The sequence below is a fragment of the Artibeus jamaicensis genome, unplaced genomic scaffold (genome assembly GCF_021234435.1).
Source record: "Artibeus jamaicensis isolate MK-2021 breed Jamaican fruit bat unplaced genomic scaffold, CSHL_Jam_final contig_391, whole genome shotgun sequence".
Classification (NCBI taxonomy): Eukaryota; Metazoa; Chordata; class Mammalia; order Chiroptera; family Phyllostomidae; genus Artibeus; species Artibeus jamaicensis.
The window spans coordinates 7,459,558-7,479,604 of NW_026521814.1; the positions used below are offsets into that span (position 1 = coordinate 7,459,558).

Here is a 20,047-nt window from a genome sequence, read left to right on the forward strand (position 1 = left end):
AAATTACACAGTGGCTAACTGCTCCAACTCTGCAATAAGAGTGCAGGGATAACTCAACTCCGGGCTCTCTGATTTACTAAGAGTGACTGTGAGCAAGTTACTTGATCTCTTTGACTTCAGTTTCCTAATCTGAAGTGAGGGCAATAATAATAGTAATATCTTCTGCACACACCCAATCTGAAGACTAAAAGAGATAATTAGTACAAACGACTTAAAACAGGTCCTCATAACATAAATACTTAAAATGGTTTTCTGTTTTTATGATTTATGCCTTATGTACTTCCTATGCAGTAGGTTGTCATATTAAAATGTATATAAATAAGACTTTATCTAGAACAAAGTCTATGTTAGCAAAGAAATAGAGAAATTGTTGCAACTGAACACTAACTTTAGCTAAGGCAATGCATATAAATCCAATTACAAGATAATCACATAACTCATGGATTTCTGATTTTAAGGAAACCTGTATTGTGCCATGTCTGAATAAGTACAGAGCACAGGTGTACCTTGGAGATATTGCAGGTTTGGTTCCAGACCGCCACAGTGAAGTGAATATCACAGTAAAGAATCTCACTTTTTTTGGTTACCCAGTACATATAGATGTTACATTTACACTCTTGGCAGTATAATACATGTACAATAGCATAATGTCTAAAAAATGTACAGAACCTTAATCGAAAATACTTTATTGCTAAATGAGCCTTCAGCAAGTTGTAATCTTTTTGCTGGTGAAGGGTCTTACCCTCAATTTATTTTAAAAACTTATCTACAAAGCACAATAAAACAAGATATGCCTGAACATCCCTTCCACCCTAATCCAAGTTGAATTAATTTGTTGGGTGTGGTTATTCTATTTAATGACTTGTCAATGTCACAAATACAACAACTTCGGTTTCAGCATAATGGATAGTAAAATTTTAACAATAGTCAGAAAACACTTTCAGTATTTTCTTTAGGCTATTACTAGTTCAAGATCATAAATTATTTCCTCAGCTTGGAATAATTCTTGGACTATCTCTCTAATGCATTCCTGATAAAATCTGGCAGAGTATAACTGATCCATGAGAAAAATGGCATAAGAGTTCATTAGCAAGGCTTTAAGATATTTACGACTGACACGAGGCTGCAAGTAAGTCTCTTAGACTAAGGTGAATATCTTGTAGCTGACTCATTTTTCTGCTGTTTTTAGTAGACTATTTTTGTTGACTCCAATTATGAGTGGGCAGGAATAACCAGATAATTCTCATGTGTGCAAACATATACATGAGTTTACCATATATATATATATATATATATATATATATATATATATATATGTGTGTGTGTGTGTGTGTGTGTGTGTGTATGTATACACACACATACACTAATGGTTCTATTTCATGTGTGTGTGTGTGTGTGTGTGTGTGTGTGTGTTTTAGTTTACCATATGGTTCTATTTCTCTGGAAAATCCTGACTAATACATATGCATATACCTCATTTTTAAAATTCATTCATCCATTGATGGACATTTAGGTTACTTCCACCTTTTGGTTACTGTGAGTAAAGCTGCTATGAACATGGGTATACAAACAAAGAACACTGTTTTTAATTTGTCATAATTAAATTGTGGTCTAATTATCGCGGGCAGAATACTAGATGTCACTAAGCCAACAATTTTCAACCTTTTTCATCTCATAGCACACAAAAACTAATCACGAAAGTTCTGCAGCACATCAAAAAATGTATTTTTTGATGATAAGACAAAAATATGTATAATTTTGGTTAATTTACAAAAAATAATAATAGCGATTGCTATTACTAGGAAAGGGTAATTTCCTACCCTTTTTGCTCCAAAGCTTACTTTTCAAAAAATCAGGTGCTTATACTTGTATATAAGGATTTCTTCTACCAAGAATTAATCAAATGCCACCTTGTTATATGATGTCACCAATAAGATGCAACTCTATTATATGACCTATATTTGTGGTTCAAGACAGGGCATTTATACCAGATGGCTATTATTGTATTGGCTGTTGCCATTTTTCAGTTTGACAATGGGAAAAGGGAAAAGGAGTCAGTGCCCCCGCTAGACAGTCAAGTACTGCATGTTTTAAAACTCCTGTGCCACACTGGTTAAAATTGCTGCACTATGCTAAAGTACTGACATGAATGTGAAATTTATGCCTCTCTCTGCCTCACTGCTCTTTCCCTCTTCTCTTTCCTATTCCCTAAATTTAGTAGCTTCCTGAAGACATTGACTCTCTTTTCCCATTAACTTTTTCCCCGGGTAATCTCATCCCGTCTCACATAGGTGTCTCTTAGATTCAAGCCTGTTTTGCCTGGGATTTGTATTCCACGCACATATTTCCAGCTATCTGCTGTTCATACCATATAGATTCCCCACTAGCAATATTTTAAAACAAAATTTATCATTTCCTTGTTAAATATTTTCTTTCTTTCAGTGGTACCGGTGTTCCCCAAGCCTTCAAGTTTAGAATCTTGAAATCTTCCTTCTTTCATAGTTAACCGATTGCCAGCATCAACAGATTTATCTATATGTTCCCCCTCAACTTCCCCCTTCTTTTTCATCTTCTAGATCTCCATTCAGGCCTTTGTCACCTGGTTTTTAACTCCAGACTCTTGCCCCCCCAATCTGTTTTGCCTGTCATTGCCACAATATTTTCAAAGTACATTTTTGTCATATTAGCTTCCTGTCTGAAGTACTTTCAGTGTTTCTCCACTGTCTTAAAAACATAGCCCATATTCTTTAGTGGCATTCAAGCCAAATCTTTGAGTGTTTCAATTCACTATTTTACCCTTACTCCTCAATTGTTTACTTTATATTGTTTTTCTTTTAGTACAAAAAAACCCCACAATCATCCCTGCACTACTTTAGTTCTTTGATTTTGTTCATATAGTTGTTACCTTTTAAAAATATATATTACAAAGAATTTTTAACATACACAAAAATAAATAGAATAGCATAATCAAGTTGTCATGAATGCATTACTAGGTCCCAGCTACCACCAACCATTGGCCAATCTGTTCCATCCACATTCATCCACTTTCCCAGACAACACATCATTTCACCCATAAATCCCAGTATGCCTTTTCAAAAGATAAAGCTTCATTTTAACATAACCACAATGCCATTCTTACACTAAAATATATTTTTAAAGATTTTATTCATTTTTAGACAGAGGGGAAGGGAGAGAGAAGGAGAGGGAAAGAAACATCAATATGTGGTTGCCTCTCATGCACTCCCTACTGGGGACCTGGCCTACAACCCAGGCATGTACCCTGACTGGGAATAGAACCAGCAACTCTATGAGGGCTTATTCTGAGTCAGGGTCAGATAGCCAAAGGGCCATAAAACTTTGGGAAACAAACTCATTTTATGCTTGGACCAATTTTATGCTGCCCATTTAATTGAGGGTATTCTTAGTAAAGCAGGTTTCACAGGATTTTACGCATTCTTTTCTTAGGCCTGATTATCCTGGAAACCCATCCATACCAGCACAGGGCCACACTCGTCTCTGTCGTTGTTTTAGGCTTAAACCAGATGGGGGAAGTAAGGCAGCCAAGAGATCAGGAGACTTCTTACAGACAGAATGAGAACTCAGGCTATGTCAAAGTCGAAGGGTGAGGGTCCATCACTGCCTTTTTCTATAGTCCCCCAAGTCCTTCTCTGATGACCCCATTGGGACCATGCCTGTCTTAGGTCATCCCTCCCTGGTGGAATCTTACCCATCATTGGCTAACCAGTCATCTGCCCAGGGCTAAGCAGGGTGAAGTAAGGGGGACAGAGGCAGCACCCATGCTGGAAATATAAGTTTTGTCTCCTTAGTGGCTTATGGTCCCAAGGTCTTTCACTCAGCCTTAGCCAATGGGAAGGTTACAGCTTCTGAAACCAGGCAGGGTGGTTCCCAAGAAGCAACCTTTGATTCACAAGCCAGTGCTCAATCCACTGAGCCACACCAGCCAGGACTCTTACATTAAAATATTAATATTAATTTAAATACTATTCAAAACATGATTTTTAAAAATTATCTCATAAATATTAAAAAATGGGGATTTCTTTTACAGCTTTTAAATGCAGTGTATTTCAACTAGGATGTAGCTCTACATTTCATCCTGAAGCTTTGGATTTCTAGTTTCTACCCATCCATCTATCAAGGCCAAGAGACTTGCCACCTTCCCCACAAAGGCTTCCCTATTCTTGTAAACTGAAAGGTATACCTGCCTTTCCTCTTGTCTGCTTACTCTGTCTGTCAGCCCTAAAGGCACAAGTGGTATGTTATTTATGTAAATATCTTATCTTCCCTATGAGACCACAAGCTCTTTGAGGCATGAGTTTTCCCAGTCCTGCCCAGTCTGAGAATCAATGTCTTATACTCCTGCTTCTTAGAAGTGCACTCCCCCACCCAACAGCATTACCTTCATCAGGAACTTGTTAGAAGTGCACATTCTCACACTGCTCTCCATTCCTACTGAATTTGAAGCTCTGAAGGTGGGTCCCAGTCGTCAGTGTTTTCACAAGCCCTCCAGGTGATCCTGATGCACTCTAAAGTTTGAGAAATACTGCCTTACACATACTAGGGGTCCTTTAACCCAATATGAATTCAGCTAAAAAATTTCTTAACTCTGCTGTGAAGAATATTAATGGTAGTGATTGATGGTCAACCCTGTTGGGTCCTTTGGTGATCAAAAAAAGTTTATGACATTTCCAGGGAGGAATACATTCTGAGCTTAATGGAGGGGATACCTGGAACAGCTGTAGCTGGGTCACTTATAATAATGTCATTACTGAATGCCAATATTCCTGGGATGCTAGCCAGAATAGAGGTAATTATTCTCTGAAAGTCCCTAGGGTCTAAACTTGGTCTGAAATAAATCCATTTTATATTACAAGGCGATTCTGGACAGGTCTCAAATACAATTTACTGTAGACAAGGCAGGTAAGATTGCAGTAAAAAGATAATGACCATGAACAGAGACATTAAAGGTCAATGCCTCCAAATATTTTTGTTTGCTGCCACTGGACCAGTGACACAAGCTAAAGTCAAATATATCTGAATGAAATTAAATTGCCATGAGCGCTATAACTCAGAGGTGAATATAAAAATGTACTCGAATTCAGAAAAAAATATGTTATGGTTATATAATATTTAGTGTGACAAAACATATTTAAGAAATTCTAGCCTCTGTCTTACAGGTTACAATTTAAGTAAAACAGGCAGGATTTTTTGCAAATCAATACCTCAAGAAAATATAAATGAATGTAAATAAGAAAGTTCTGGAAGGAACTGTAATTATTCAACTATTGAAATTAACTAAAAACAGCCCTGGTTGGTGTGGCTCAGTTCGTGCCAGCCTGCAAACCAGAGTCACCAGTTCAATTCCCAGTCGGGGTTCATGCCTTGGTTGTGAGCCAGGTCAGATCCCCAGTAGGGGGTGTGGGAGAGGCAACCACACATTGATGTTTCTCTCACTCTTTTTCTCCCTCCTTTCCCCTCTCTCTAAAAATAAATAAATAAAATCTTAAGAAAAAAAGAAATTAACTGAAAATGAGGAAACCATCCAGGGTTTAAGGAATTATTATACTATTAAGAGATTTTTAGAAAACAATTTTTTAAAGGAGAAAGTCATCAAGATAAGCAAATTATGCTGGAGAGATTGGAGTACTGAAGATAGTTCTGAAGAGACAGGTAAAGAAGGGCCCCTGGATGGAGGCACCATGTACAGCAGATGGGATTCCAGAGAACCTCACAACCTAACTTGTTTGGTGCGGCAGACTCTGGCCAGCAGAGTCCACCTGTTGTGACTGCACGACAAGAATGAATGCACAGGTGACAGTAATCCTGCGGAGAAAAATGGAACAGGCATGGCTACTCCCTCAAGGGGAGAGGGCCTATGAATGCCTCGGCCACTCCCTCAAGAGGGGAGTGCCCTGACCCTTGCCTAGGCAGGCTTTTATTGTTTTCCTGGGGTCTTACATCAGAGAAAGATTTATTATCTCTTATATAGAATGTTATTCTCTATATTTTAGGTACAATCAAGAAAATGAAAATAACATGCAGAGGGGAATACCAATGAGCTGATTAGCTCTGTCCTTGGGAAACTCATACAGGCTTTGGAAATTACCTTGAAGATAGACAATACACATTTGTTGTTTTAGACCAGGGTGATGGAGTTTTAGCAAGAAAAAGCCATAACAATCTGTACGCATTTTCTAGGCCTGATTCCCACAGGAAAACTCAGTTTGAAGGTCTAGTTCCTGCCCACCACTTCACTTCTGTAGGTTTTCCATACAGAGCTGAGTCACATTTACAAGACTTAAACAAACCGGTCCCCTATAGTTCAGGTCAGGATTTCATTGAGAATCTTGTGAAAGCTCTGGCCTTCTTGCAAGAAATATACACATGTACTAACATACAACTTCAAGACAAGCAGTGACTTCTAAGTAAGTCAAATTCAGATTATGAACTCCTGGTTTAGTTACTAATGAGAACTGGCTAATACAAGATCCCAAAGCACACACAGATTTAAAGATTTCTACTCAGAGACACAGACAACAGTGTGGTGATTGCAGGGGGTGGGGAGTCGGGGTGAATGTAGGTGGAAGAGAGCATGGGGGGATAAATGGTGATGGGAAAAATAAAATATAATTTAAAAACAATAAACATTTCCACTCAAAGTGCTTTCACTGGCACAGTAGAGCCCTAGTTATCACACAGAGCATGGAGAAAGGCAGACTGCCATGACAGCAGGAAGCAAGGCGTTGCTGCCGAAGCAAACGGTGGCTGGCTGTGCAATTTTCTAAGGCCTGTCATTACGTGGAGGACATCGGGCTTGATTCAGAGATGCAGGGGTGAACAATTCAGGTTTGGGTCTGTTCTCTTTGATCTCAGGCTCCGGGGGAGGTTGATGTTTTTGACCATCAAAGACTTAGATGAGGAAGTATTTAGTGTGAGAAAGAGGGAGTCTGGGATGGAGAGAAGGGGTGAGGGAGAAAAAGGGAAAAAAAGAGGGAAGGGAGAGTGAGAGAAGAGGCAGAGAATGTCAGAGAGTAACAAAGAAGCAACAGAAGAATGGTGTATTTGTGTAAGACTGAAATTTTATCACTCTGCCCAGTTCCACTCTGGTCAACAATCTCACCATCGCTCTGACAGGCTTGGCTCAGTTGGTTGAGTGCTGTCCCACGAGGCAAAATGTTGCTGTTTCAACTCCTGGTCAGAGCACATGCCTGCGTTGCAAGCTCAGTCCCCAGTTGGAGAGCATTCAAGAAGCAACCGATCAATGTTTCTCTCACACATTGGTGTTTCTCTCCCTGTCTTTCTCGTTCCCTTCACATCTCTCTAAAAATAAATAAAATCTTTTTTTAAAAAAAGAATCTCTGAATGCTGTGGCTCAGTGATTAAGTGCCAGCCTATGAACCAAAGGGTCTCTGGTTCAATTCTCAGTCTAGGGCACATGCCTGAGTTGTGGGCTAGGTGCCCGGTTGGGGGTGTGCAAGAGGCAACCACACATTGATGTTTCTCTCCTTCTCTTCCCCTGCTTCCCCTCTAAGAATAAATAAATAAATAATTTAAATAGAATCTCATCACTGAGGGTCAACTCCACTTTTACAAGCTATTTGGCAAAATAAGAATTACTAATGCTAATTATAGGTACTATTTTTTTTAGTGTTCACCATAGGCCTTAGATTAAAGAAGAGAATGGAATGCAGATTCTAAAAGGAGGAATACAAGAACACACCAAGCATCCATGGGAAAGAGTGGGAAAAAGCTTCACTCAAAGATTATTTCAGTACCAAATGAACTAACCTCCTGCATCTCCTTACTGCTGTGACCCACATGGGATAAGTACTGGTGAGCATCCACACCCCCAGCAACTCTGGTGACAGACTGCAAACTGAGGAGGACCAAGGAAATACATAGAAAAAGATTTCCCACAGGAAGAAAACCATAAAACATATATATGTGCTGAAAAGCTGGAACTAAATGGTTCACAAGTGTGATGGCTCAAGTAAGCATTAGTTTCATTTTCATCATTGGTCTAATTTAAAATTTTTTTTAACTTTAAATTGGTTTCTAAATTTAATTTAATTCGTAATTATGTAAAAATTTTTTATGATTTCAAAGTCAAATCTAGAAAATAAGTATATTTAAAGAAGACTAGCTTTTCCTGTTCCCTTCACTCTGTTTCCTTCTTTCCTTCATAGGTAACCTTAAAACATTAGTTGGTTGCTTATTCTTCTATTCTCCTTAAATATAAGTGGATATATGTATATATAAATATATATTATTCTTTTCTTAGATAAACATTGTATATAATTTTCTCTACCTTAAAGAATCTTTTTTGACCTAAGCACTTTACAACATTATCTCTGTGGGGAAATGCATTTGAGTTTAGAATCACTGAATAACAAGCATTTTTTTAAAACACAGACTCTTTATAACACAGCATTCACATCATTCTGTTCTATAATTCATTCAATCAAACATTTAGTGGATAACTACAACGGACCCAGGGGAAGCTCCAGGTTTTATGAACATTAAAGCTCTTTTATTATCAGGGCCTCTCTTTAATGAAAAGAATGACAAGTTATTAATATTTTCTGCAACTCCCAGAAGCTTCCAGAATGACCTGCCATGCCAGGGGTCCATTCAAACTTCACTAGCTTCATGGAAAATCCGCCCTCACATAGGCCTGTGCAAGGGATCATTCTAGAGCTGGTACACAAAGTAAATATAATCCTTAATTTTATAGAGCTTGTACTGTGGTGCAAGAAAGAGATTAAACACAAAATATATATATATATATATACATATATATATATACACACACACATATATATATAAATTACAAATTATAATTAAATCCTTATTATGGGTTGAATTGCTTCCCCTGCCCCCAAATGCATATGTTGAAATCCTAACCTCAGTATCTCAGAATGTGACTGGACATAGGGCCTTTAAAGAGGTAACTAAGTTAAAGTGAAGTCATTAGGGTGAACCCTAATCCAGTGTGACTGGTGTTGTTATAAGAAGAGATTAGGATACACCCATACACGGGGAAGACCATGTCAGGACGAAGGGAGAAGACGGCCATCCATAGCCAAGGGGAGAAGCCTCAGAAGAAGCCAACTCTGCCAACACCTTTATCTAAGACTTGTAGCCTCCAGAACTGTGAGAAAATGTTTTTCTGTTGTTTAAACCACCCAGTTTGGTACTTCATGTGTCAACCCTAGCAGACTAATACAAATGCCTAAAATAAAAGAGTGTTTCAGAGAAAGCACCATTAAAAGAATGGTAAAGATGCTGATCAGAGAAGGCATCTCTCAGGCAGTACATATAAGCCAAGAAATAAAAAGACTAAAAATGAACGACAGGAAAAACAGCAGCAGATCCTTTTAGAAGGCAAAAGAAACGAAGGTACTTCGTTTGCTTTGCTTAATTATCTTGCCACCTACAGAACCAAATAGTCCTGGGAAACAGTCTTTCTGAATTAACTATGTAAGAGGAAAGCTCATGTACAGCCAATTGCATCACAGTCCACAGACTCTGAAGTATTGAATGAGCATAAAGTTAAAATTTTCATTGTAAGACAAAGTGTATTTGATATTATTCACACACTGATTTAGGAACATTTCTGAAGGAAACAAATATTATAAAATATGTAGCTCAAACACTTCTTAGAAAAAAAGAATAAAGGGAGGTAGTGTTCTTTCTTATGGCTCATCAAAGAGGTTATGGACATTATAGAACCTGAATAGGCAAAACAAAAAAACAACAGAAAAGACTCTGATTAGTCAACGTTAAACCTCAGATAGAATAGTGATATACCTGAATAAATTGATTCTTCTTTGGTAAGCAACTGTATGCCCTCATTTTAACTTCACAAATAATAAGAATTACAGAATCATCCACTAGATGAGGGACCCGAGTATTTCTTGGTGGGCTGCCACACAAACTACTTCTGACATATGATTATTCAATTTGTCTTGTGAGACATTGAATATACAAATGAACAATGGCTAGACCAAACACAGCGACAGAACTCTGATCCACACCTCTGAAGCAATCTCCCCAGAATGATCGGGGCTTTGTCAAGACTTCCAGCTTCACTATTGTTTTGCCCCAGCTTCTGACTCAGGATCCACCAGAGAAAGTCAAATATTGAATCCTGGCCAATCACATAATATGCTCTGCTTCTATATAATTAACTCAGCTCCTGATTGCCCATGCCGACAACCTCTAACCAGAGCGTACCAGGGGCCTTCCTTATTTTCCTTCCAGAGCTTTCCTACTCCCCTGCCTGCTTCTGAATCTGTCAAATGCAGGTGATAATGGCTAACTCTTGCCGTAGCAAGCTCAGAATAAATAGCTTGTTTGTTCTCATTGGGTGTCCTTCACTTACTCCCATTCTTAACTATTTGCAAAGAAGAAAATGTCTGCTGGATCATCAGAAGAGGATGGGGATGAGAGTGACCTTCATGTTCCAAGATGGTCATCTTAGTGCCACTTGATATTTCCTCCAGGGAAAATGTCAGAGACTGGGAAGGCTAACAGCAGCCACTGAAACCTCGTAACAGTACCCTGCTGTCAAATGATGGGATAAGCCATCTAACAGAAAAATTCAAAGTGGTGATTATGTCTACGAAGTTGTAGTGATCTGGTAGCTGGCCAGATGTGCCTACATATCAGATAACTCACAGGACTTCACAGAAAAGCCTTATAGTTGGAATGATGATATAACTGAATTGGAGGTCTGGATAGTTGAAAGCATTCAAAGCAAGCTGGTTATAGCATCAGCTGTTATTCATTTTGCAGCTGGTTTAAATCTCACCAGTGTAGGCCTTAGGCAACTTGAATACAGCCTAGACTAGGAAGAGGCCATTGCTCTGGAAATACAATTTAGTCTTCAAACAAGAGTGCTGCACTAATGAAATGTCCTGGAGTAGATTACTCATCAATTTCCTTATCCTGACCACTGTGGAATTAAAATTAGATAACAAGATAGAATATTTTTAAAGGATAAACAAGAGTATTTTAAATAATTGGAAGAGCATAAATGCAAGACTTTCTAATGCACAATTGAATTTTCAGCACAATTAATTTTACACCAATGCATACAGCATTCAAATGAGGTTAGCATACTAGTGGGAGACCTGAGAGTGGGTATAATTCATGGGCTGCCAGGGGGAAGAGCAAAATGTGGGAAGGCCAGTGCTGGCTATTTCCTGGTTAAGCTCCTACTGAAATGATCAGAATGATAAAGGAGACTGGTAAGGCTCTCATTAGGGATAGAGATTAATATTCATTTTCTGGCAGCCATTTAAAGTCACTTTCTGAAAAATGACGTGGTGCTGCCTGCAATCTTACTCTTTGTTACTGTCAAATCAGAGTTCTCACCCACAGAAACCAGGCTGTATTTCAAGCTTCTTCCAGGTGAGCATCAAAGAAAACTCAGTGAGGAAAGTTGTCATCATTGTGCTGTGTTTTAGGAGGAGAGATTTTCAGTTGTCACCATTGCTGTACCTCTTCTGGCCCACAATACCAAATTTTTATATGAACCATCACCAGCTACATAGTTTCTCATTAGAATAGATTTTCCTTTTTTTCTAGAGGTAGATTCTCGGAGGTCTTGACAAGATAAATCAGCTAGTACAAAAATCAATTTTAACAGGAATATCCAATTACATCAAATAATTTACATATTAAATGTCACTGACACTTCTTTTAGGTTGACTTTTGGTAGGGGGTGGGGCTTAGCTAAAAGGAAAACAAGTAGAATATGAATTTCTTTTTTTCCAAGAAAGTAGACTTTATTTATTTATGCATTTATTTATTTCTAATCCTCACCCAAGGACATGCTCATTGATTTTAGAGAGAAGGGAAGGGAGGGAGAGAGAGAGTGAGAGAAACACTGATATGGGAGAGAAACATCGACCAGTTGACATCATTCATGCCCCAACCAGCAACCAAACCTGAGACCCAGGCCTATGCTCTGACTGGGAATCAAATTCGAGACCCCTTGGCCCACAGGATGACACTCCGACCACCTTAGCCACACCAAACAGGGCAAGTATGAATGTTTTTATCACATTGATTTTCAAGCTTGACTGTATATTGAAATCACTTGGAATGTAATTTTGAAATACCAATGCCTGAATCCCATCACCAGAAATTTAGTTTGATTGCAATAAAGACAAAGGTACGGCATTTTAAAAAATCACCCTAAAGCCCTGACAAGTGTGCCTTAGTGGATTGAGCACTGGCCTGAGAAGCAAAACGTTCAATTCCCACTGAGGACACATTGCCTAGGTTGAGGGCCAGGTCCCCAGTTGGGGGCATGTGAGAGGCAACTGATCACTGTATCTTTCATACATTGATGTTTTTCTACCTCTTTTTCTCCCTGCCTTCCACTCGCTCTAAAACTAAATAAATAAAGTCTTTTAAAAAAATCACACTAAAGAATTTAGTGGTTAATCAAAGCGTTTCCTCCAGGAGAATCAGAAGAGTGCGGGAAGGTATGATGGTGCTGCTCACTGGTGGGGCAGGCCTGCAGGAGAAGTTCAAGGTGATATTTATAGTCTGTGAAGGTGGTTCCTAGTCAAAGAGGCTGTGAATAGCCAAGACAACGATTTGAATGGGAAGATAACAAGTACAGTTACCTACCTCCACCCTCTGCCACCTGGTGGGGCTAAACTGCTTTCACAGAAATTATCACAGAAGCAATTGGGCTCTCTACATCCAGCATTTCACTTCTGACTTGGACCCGCGGTTCTCTTTGAGTTGCCCTTCTGTTTATTCCCAATCTGCATGTTGACTTTGGTGTGTCCCACATAATTCTACTGAAAACTCTATTGCCAACAAACCATTTCCTGATTTGTCCAAAGTTTTTTGAAGTCTATTTCTGTCTTTCACACAAGCACTCCCCAATGCTTTCAACTGCATTCTCTAGTCCATAATAATATGACTCAGTCCTAACATATTTCTATTAGCAAAGTGACTTCCATCTCTGCTTTCCTGCCTCATAATTAAAAGGCAACACATTTTCTTCTAGATTTCATTTGTTGCATTTATTTCCTTCTCTGTGACATATATATCATTCTCTTTGCTAATAAAGAAAAATCAAAATATTTTAATTTAAAGGTCTGCAATCAGAAAAGGATCTGTCATATCACATAAATTTTTCATGCCCAGATGTTTATTCATCTGTTTTCCTCAAAGACCCAATAAAATTGTCTAAGAGCCAGAGTCTATTTTAAATTAAAATGCATGGCTTTAAGGGCTATTTGACATACAGTAATTATTTGCCTAGTCTTCTAGCCAAGCATAAAAATTGCTAATGTCTCTGCCCTTGAAGGAAATGAACTGTGCAAAAAATTTCAGGCAAACACAATCCAACTGTTCACACAAAAGGGAAGTTGCATAAGAAATTCATTCTATCTCTACACAAATTTCCCCTTGACTTGCTCCAGATCAGCATGCACTCCACCTCTTCAGCTCCAATTAAAATCGCAAACAAATGAGCTTTTCAGCAGACCAGGGCCGATGTGCCCTTTCCACAGATGGTCAGCATCACATGCTGCGGTAATGGCTGGACACGCCACACGGGTGCCATATAAAAATCGTGGGACTCAGAGCACTTCAGCTCCCACTGCTTTATGTTTAGAGTTGCCTCTCTTTCAAGATGGATTTCCTTCATAGGAATGGAGTGCTCATTATTCAGCATTTGCAGAAGGACTACCGAGCTTACTACAATTTTCTAAGTTTTATGTCCAATGTTGGAGACCCTCGGAATATCTTTTCTATTTATTTTCCACTTTGGTTTCAACTTAATCAGACAGTTGGAACCAAGATGATATGGGTAGCAGTTGTTGGGGATTGGTTCAATCTTATTTTTAAATGGTAAGACTTCTGTTTTGTTTCATTTTTCCTAAAGCTTATTCTTAAATTCGTAGTTTGGGCTTAATGGTCGCATTGTAGATGTGTGTAGTTTTACTTGGAAAATCTTGCAAACATAACCAGTTAACTTGAAACAGATTCATAAATAGAAGTTACAAAAAACCATAGAAATGGTTGCTTACATACAAGTGTACATTTATATACAAATGTATACTAATTTATAAGTAAATTCCAAAACCCTGTAACACATATACTGTGATTAGCCAAGAAGTTAGTTAAATGAGCCACACCATACTGAACAGATTGATGATTCCAGGGGCCACTTTGACATTCCCAGTCTAAGCACCCAAAGCACCCATAGGACTTCCTCTGCCAGGAAAATATATCCCTGTTTTTTATTGAAAACAAGGATGCTGAAACCCAAATAACTATGTCATCCTCTATAATAAGAGATAGACTAGAACCCAAGTTCTTTCAGAGTTTCTTACTTATGAGTTTTCCCCCTCAACCCTCCAAATCATTTTTGCAAGAAAAAACAGCTAGTCTCCAATTAAGTAGTAGTTGTGTGTTTAAATATATATGCATATTTATATTTCTTCAAATACAGGATATTATTTGGTGACCGGCCTTACTGGTGGGTCCAAGAAACTCAGATCTACCCAAATCACTCAAGTCCATGCCTTGAACAGTTTCCCACAACATGTGAAACAGGCCCAGGTAAGCAATTGCAGTAACCTCCAATTACTAAAGTTATTCCAACAGAGAGCCACTGTGTATGATTATTATCTATAAATGTATGATACCGTATAGGGTTTTAAAGAAAATGTCATGAATGAGGATGCTAAAAGTTCATAAGCATAAAAATTGCTAATCAGAAAGGAGTTTTATGAGCAATCAGATTTCACTGTGTGATTTGTAAAAGGATAAGTTAAAGTACTCCTTACATAATTTTATATTTGGCATTTATATTTTTGAAGAATCAAATACAACAAACAAGAAAGTTAGTTAGCTAAAACAAACTGCCCAAGAACTATTTTAAAATCCTAGAAATGCTGATTTATCTACAGCTGAGCAACTTTCAAAGTTATTATAGGTCTTCTGAAAAATCTCATAAATGAGCAAAAAATAGACACGTTTCCTGTAAGAAAGGTAAGGAATTCTCAGTAGTACTTTTGCCAGTAAAGATATCTCTGATCTTAGAGTGATTTCTCTAAAAATTTTTTTCTCTCGTATATATAGTATGTAAGTAGACTTTTTGGGCCACTTCCTTTTTTATTGTAAGTAAGAATCTACATGACTATAAAATCTTTACCACGAAAGTTGACATTAAGACTATAAAAAGTTTTTTTGAAATATATATAAAGGAAATTACATATCATTGGTTTAATTTACAAGACTGTGTTATAACTCACCATAGTTCATTACATAGCAGAAAATTGAGATTTGACATCCATTAAAACTAACCCTGAATATAGTGTATGTGTAAGTGTATAGTGTATGTTCTGGCAGTTTACCATAATTAATTCTTTATATATCTGGCTTCTGTAGTAGACTGTGTTCCATCAGGTTGGGGATTGTGTGTATTTTATCTTTGTGAAATCAATGTAATATGGATGGACGAATGGATGGATGGATGGACAGATGGACAGGCGAATGAAAGGATAATTTTTTTAGACAATTGCAATGCTACTTTGTTTTATCACAGCACTTTTTCAGCATGCGTTGTATCAGAGTAAAGTGATTTTTTAAAAATCAAGCTTCATGGGAAAGACATTCTAGGAGTAGAAAGATTACCTGTCTGCAGGCTTCTTCTGCCAGTATTGATGCCCTCTCTACAGACTCTCTTCCACTACCTAACAAAAACTTCCATGTAGCAGCCATCGCAAGATAGGCATAGTGGTAGCAGTCAATTGGTAAATCACACATAGGAGTGATATCCTTTAGACGTTTGACCTTACAGCCCAAAGAAAATAAACTGGACTAAGATCCAATATGAATACTTTATTTTTATCATCAATTCAAAACAATTACATGTTAACAACGAGTAGAGATATGGCAGAGTTGGACACAATACCTTGGGTTCTTAATTAGCCTTGAACATTTTAATTTCTGGAATTTGATAAACTTGAAAAATCTGGAAAAATTTTTTGAAGTAGTGTTTTGAGGCTCAGTTTGGCTCAATTTTCTTTATTTTTACCTATGTCTAAACATTATATATAGCTTGTGACCTGTTTTATTTTTATAAGTTGTTTGTAATTTTCATGGCTAATATGCTATTATACTGTTCATTTCTGAAGTTGATGCTCTGTTAACTACCTTTCAAATGGATTGACAATTTTGCTTTTGCAGGAAGTCCTTCTGGTCATGCAATGGGTTCATCGTGTGTCTGGTATGTCATGGTGACGGCTGCCCTGAGCCACAGTGTCAGTCACATAGATAAGTCATCTGCCACTCTGCACAGGTCAGCTTTGCTCCAGTTTCTGTAGCGCTGGATTATAACAGTTTTGAATATATAAGGTGTTTTTTAAAAATTCATTTTAGTACACTTTTCAGTTGTTGAAATATGCTCATTCTATTCTATCACAACCAAAACAGCAAATGAATAGAAAATTGATATCTTGCTTTAAGATAATATCCTAATTAACTCAAAGCTATTTCCTCATTATAGAATTGGAAATGTTTGATTGGTTAATGATTTGCTAAATATGCCTTTGGGTTTCCATAATACAATAACTAACCACTTTAGTATCTCATAATTATACGTCATCTAAAATTATATAAGAAAATAATTTTGCATGCATATTCTCTTGCTTTAAGATTAACTAGAAACTTTGAAAATTATCATACCTCTTGAATGAATCCACTAATTCAGTATCAGTTTGCTTCTCTTTTTGACTAGCCAATGTTTTTGACATCAGTAACATATATTCTAGCTTTAAGGATGTTGCAAGCATTTTAATCAAAAACATTCTAGAGGCAAACTTAAATTTGAAAGTTAATACATTTCATATTAGTAGATTTTTAGTATTTAGAAAGGCCTAGAATTTTAATGTAAGATTACTTAAAATTTTTGTAGGAATTAAGCTGTTTCCTTCTCTTCTTTCCTGAAATAATTTATCATTAAAACAGCTCTGAACACCAACCACTTTAATCATAAATTATTAGGATACCTAGGATAAGATATGTCTGTTAATTTGTTTTTAAAAATATGACAGCATATGCCATTATATAAAAGTTCTTTTGAATAAAAAAGTTCCAAGATTCATCATATAATCCACTTTTTAGAATATAGGAAAGAATATATGGATATATATTTAGAATATATGGATAATATAGGAAAGAAATGACCAAAAGAATCTGGGCATATTTAAAATTTATTCTAATGAGACTTTGATTATATGCCTTAATGTAGTCATCATTCAAAACAACAACAGTGGAAAGTTGTAATTTTAAAAAATTAGCATTTTCTATTTATAGACTATTTCTCAGTGCAGGAATCTAGATAAACCTCACCTTGTTGTAGTTTATTTCTTCTTCCAATATCCAAATGTGGAAAAATATGTATTTCTTCTAAAAAATTTTCCTCTTTTTCAATTTTTATAACTGCAAAATTCCTTCATCCATCAAACTTTATTTAGTGCCTACTCCATACCTTAATAATACCAAATTCTTATTTCTTCTTCTTCCATATGGTTAACCCCTGCTTACTTCCTCTTTGGAAGTCTCATTTCTCTCTGTTCCTTAGTCTTTCAATAAGCAAAGTTTTGCCTGATTATCACGGACCCCCAAATTCTTAAAATTCAATATTGCTTATTCTCTTTTTAATTAAAATAGTGAGCATTGTTTGGATTTTAATATTTTTATAAGTTTTTGTGCCTTGTTTCTAATCCAAAATATATAACCTATAGGCCAATTCCCCTTTTCCATATTTTCTCTATCCCAACAACCAAGGAGTCAGAACTTCTTTGAGAGTCTGAAATTAAACCCAATGAAAACTTTACACCCTTGATAAAATGCTGACGTACTTGTCATCCAAGTGACAGCTGCCTCTCCAGTGAGCTTTCTTCTAGGATAGAGAGGTTGAGAGAGAGTAAGAGGAAGCACATGTAACAAGGAGTAAAAATATGTATAATTCACTCTTGATCACTCTGATATTAGTAATTCACCAAACTTGAATTCCCCCTACTCCATTAAAATAATTATTAGAATGTCAAATTTGCTTCCCTTTATAGTATTTATTAAGATATCAGGATATAGCACTTTTAATGCATTGGTAAATGAAGAAACCTTGGTTAAAGCTATTCAAATCCTATGGAGCACATGGGAACAACATTTTGAGAAAAGAAAAAAGAAAAAGACCCTAGAATCATGATGTTATGTGAGATGATTCCTCTGACAAAGGTCATCTGGTGTCGCCACCCCCCCCTCCAATTTTATGAGTGATACAATTTCTTTGCTTTTTACACTCGTATCTATTCTTCCATCGTAGACTGACCTGGTCATTTCTTTGGAGTCTTTTTTGGTTGATTCAAATCAGTGTCTGCATCTCCAGAGTATTCATAGCAACACATTTTCCTCATCAAGTTATTCTCGGAGTGATTGGTGGTAAATATGATCACTTACCTTGGGTTGTGTCATTTGAAAGCTGTAGAGTCATTTGTTTTATGTTCTCGGATTCTTCCTGGTAATCAGTTCTTCATTCTAGGTAATTCTGTTAAGCCACTGATATTTAATGCTACCCTGGGAGCTTAAATGGCTCAACACTTCTGAAATCCTCCCTGTGCACAACGGCACAGTCTGGCTTCACCATATAAACACTGACCTCTCAGTGAGGCTTCTCTGAAGTGTAACTAGAGCTGAGTCCAACTCCCAAACCACCTTTCAGGCAGACTGCTCCTGTCTTGATTTGGGGAAAATAATGGCCTTCAAACCTGCACAACATGCCACTCTCTGAAACACCTGAAGTGATTATTACATGACTGGGAACTTCACTTAGCAGCTGCTTTGTATTCCTGAAGTGGCATTCGCTATGATTGAGTTTCTGCCATTCAGCCCCAAATGCTTTTCAAAGGCTAAGTTAATTGCTATGGCAACTGGATTATTAATTGCAAGCACCTAGATCAGCACTCTGCCTATAAAGTGGGTTGACTCAGTTCCATGGGTTCCTGAAAGATCCCCCTGTCCAAATGTGGATGGTGGAAAGACCAGTGGACATGTGTGTGTGTGTGTTTAGTTCCTGTTTTAAGAAAGATTTGGAGAATAGATGCAGCCTAAGTGTCTAAAGCCCTTTATCATTGAAAACAATGGCTAAATTCTTTAGTGCAGAGAGGAGCGATTCCCTGGGGCTCCAGGGTACACAGTCACCTTCAGTGTCTCTTTCTAATCTCCAGGCATGCTCGTGGCAGAGGCCTTTGAACATACTCCTGGCATCCAAACGGCCAGCCTGAGCACATACTTGAAGACCAACCTCTTCCTCTTCCTGTTTGCACTTGGTTTTTACCTGCTTCTCAGACTGCTTGACATTGACCTGCTCTGGTCTGTGCCCATAGCCAAGAAGTGGTGTGCCAACCCCGACTGGATCCACATTGACACTACACCTTTTGCTGGACTTGTGAGAAACCTCGGGGTCCTCTTTGGACTGGGCTTTGCAATCAACTCAAAGATGTTCCTCAGGAGCTGCCGAGGGGAAAATGGCTATAAGCTGAGCTTCCGCCTACTCTGTGTCATGGCCTCGTTGACCACACTACAGCTCTACCATTTCATCAAGATCCCCACTCATGAAGAGCATTTATTTTATGTGCTGTCTTTCTGTAAAAGTGCATCCATCCCACTGACTGTGGTTGCTCTGATTCCCTACTGTATTCATATGCTAATGAAACCAAGTGAAAAGAAGATTAATTAGAATTGTGCAGAATTAGTGCTCTGTGGTGCCAGGACAACCCTCCACTCCCATCATCCTCCAGGAGAGCCACAGAGCAGGGAGAGACTGGGACATTCTAGTCCGAGGGCGCAAAATGGCAGCCACAGGCCCCATTCCACCCGCACATGTGTTTATTTTAGTCCTCACAGTGGTCTCTCTCTCTCTCTCTCAAGTTAGCTGTCAACATTTAAAAACAAAAATCTGAATTTCTACATTTTCTTGAAAAATCCG

The 20,047-nt window shown here is 37.7% G+C and overlaps 1 protein-coding gene across 1 annotated transcript; it reads left to right on the forward strand.

The window, feature by feature from the left end:
• Window positions 1–13,617: 13,617 nt before the first annotated feature.
• G6PC2 (glucose-6-phosphatase catalytic subunit 2) lies at window positions 13,618–19,835 on the forward strand. Its single transcript, XM_037140695.2, has 5 exons — window positions 13,618–13,899; window positions 14,504–14,613; window positions 16,246–16,357; window positions 18,386–18,501; window positions 19,287–19,835. The coding sequence occupies exons 1-5, from the start codon at window positions 13,682–13,684 to the stop codon at window positions 19,796–19,798; spliced, it is 1,068 nt and encodes a 355-aa protein (XP_036996590.2). The 5' UTR covers window positions 13,618–13,681; the 3' UTR covers window positions 19,799–19,835.
• The last annotated feature ends 212 nt before the right edge of the window (window positions 19,836–20,047 follow it).

Coding starts and splice junctions, on each gene's coding strand:
- G6PC2 (XM_037140695.2), top strand. CDS start 13,682: ATGGATTTCCTTCATAGGAATGGAGTGCTCATTATTCAGCATTTGCAG. Junction 14,614..16,245: donor AACATGTGAAACAGGCCCAG/GTAAGCAATTGC, acceptor TTGCTTTTGCAG/GAAGTCCTTCTGGTCATGCA. Junction 18,502..19,286: donor TATTCTCGGAGTGATTGGTG/GTAAATATGATC, acceptor TCTAATCTCCAG/GCATGCTCGTGGCAGAGGCC.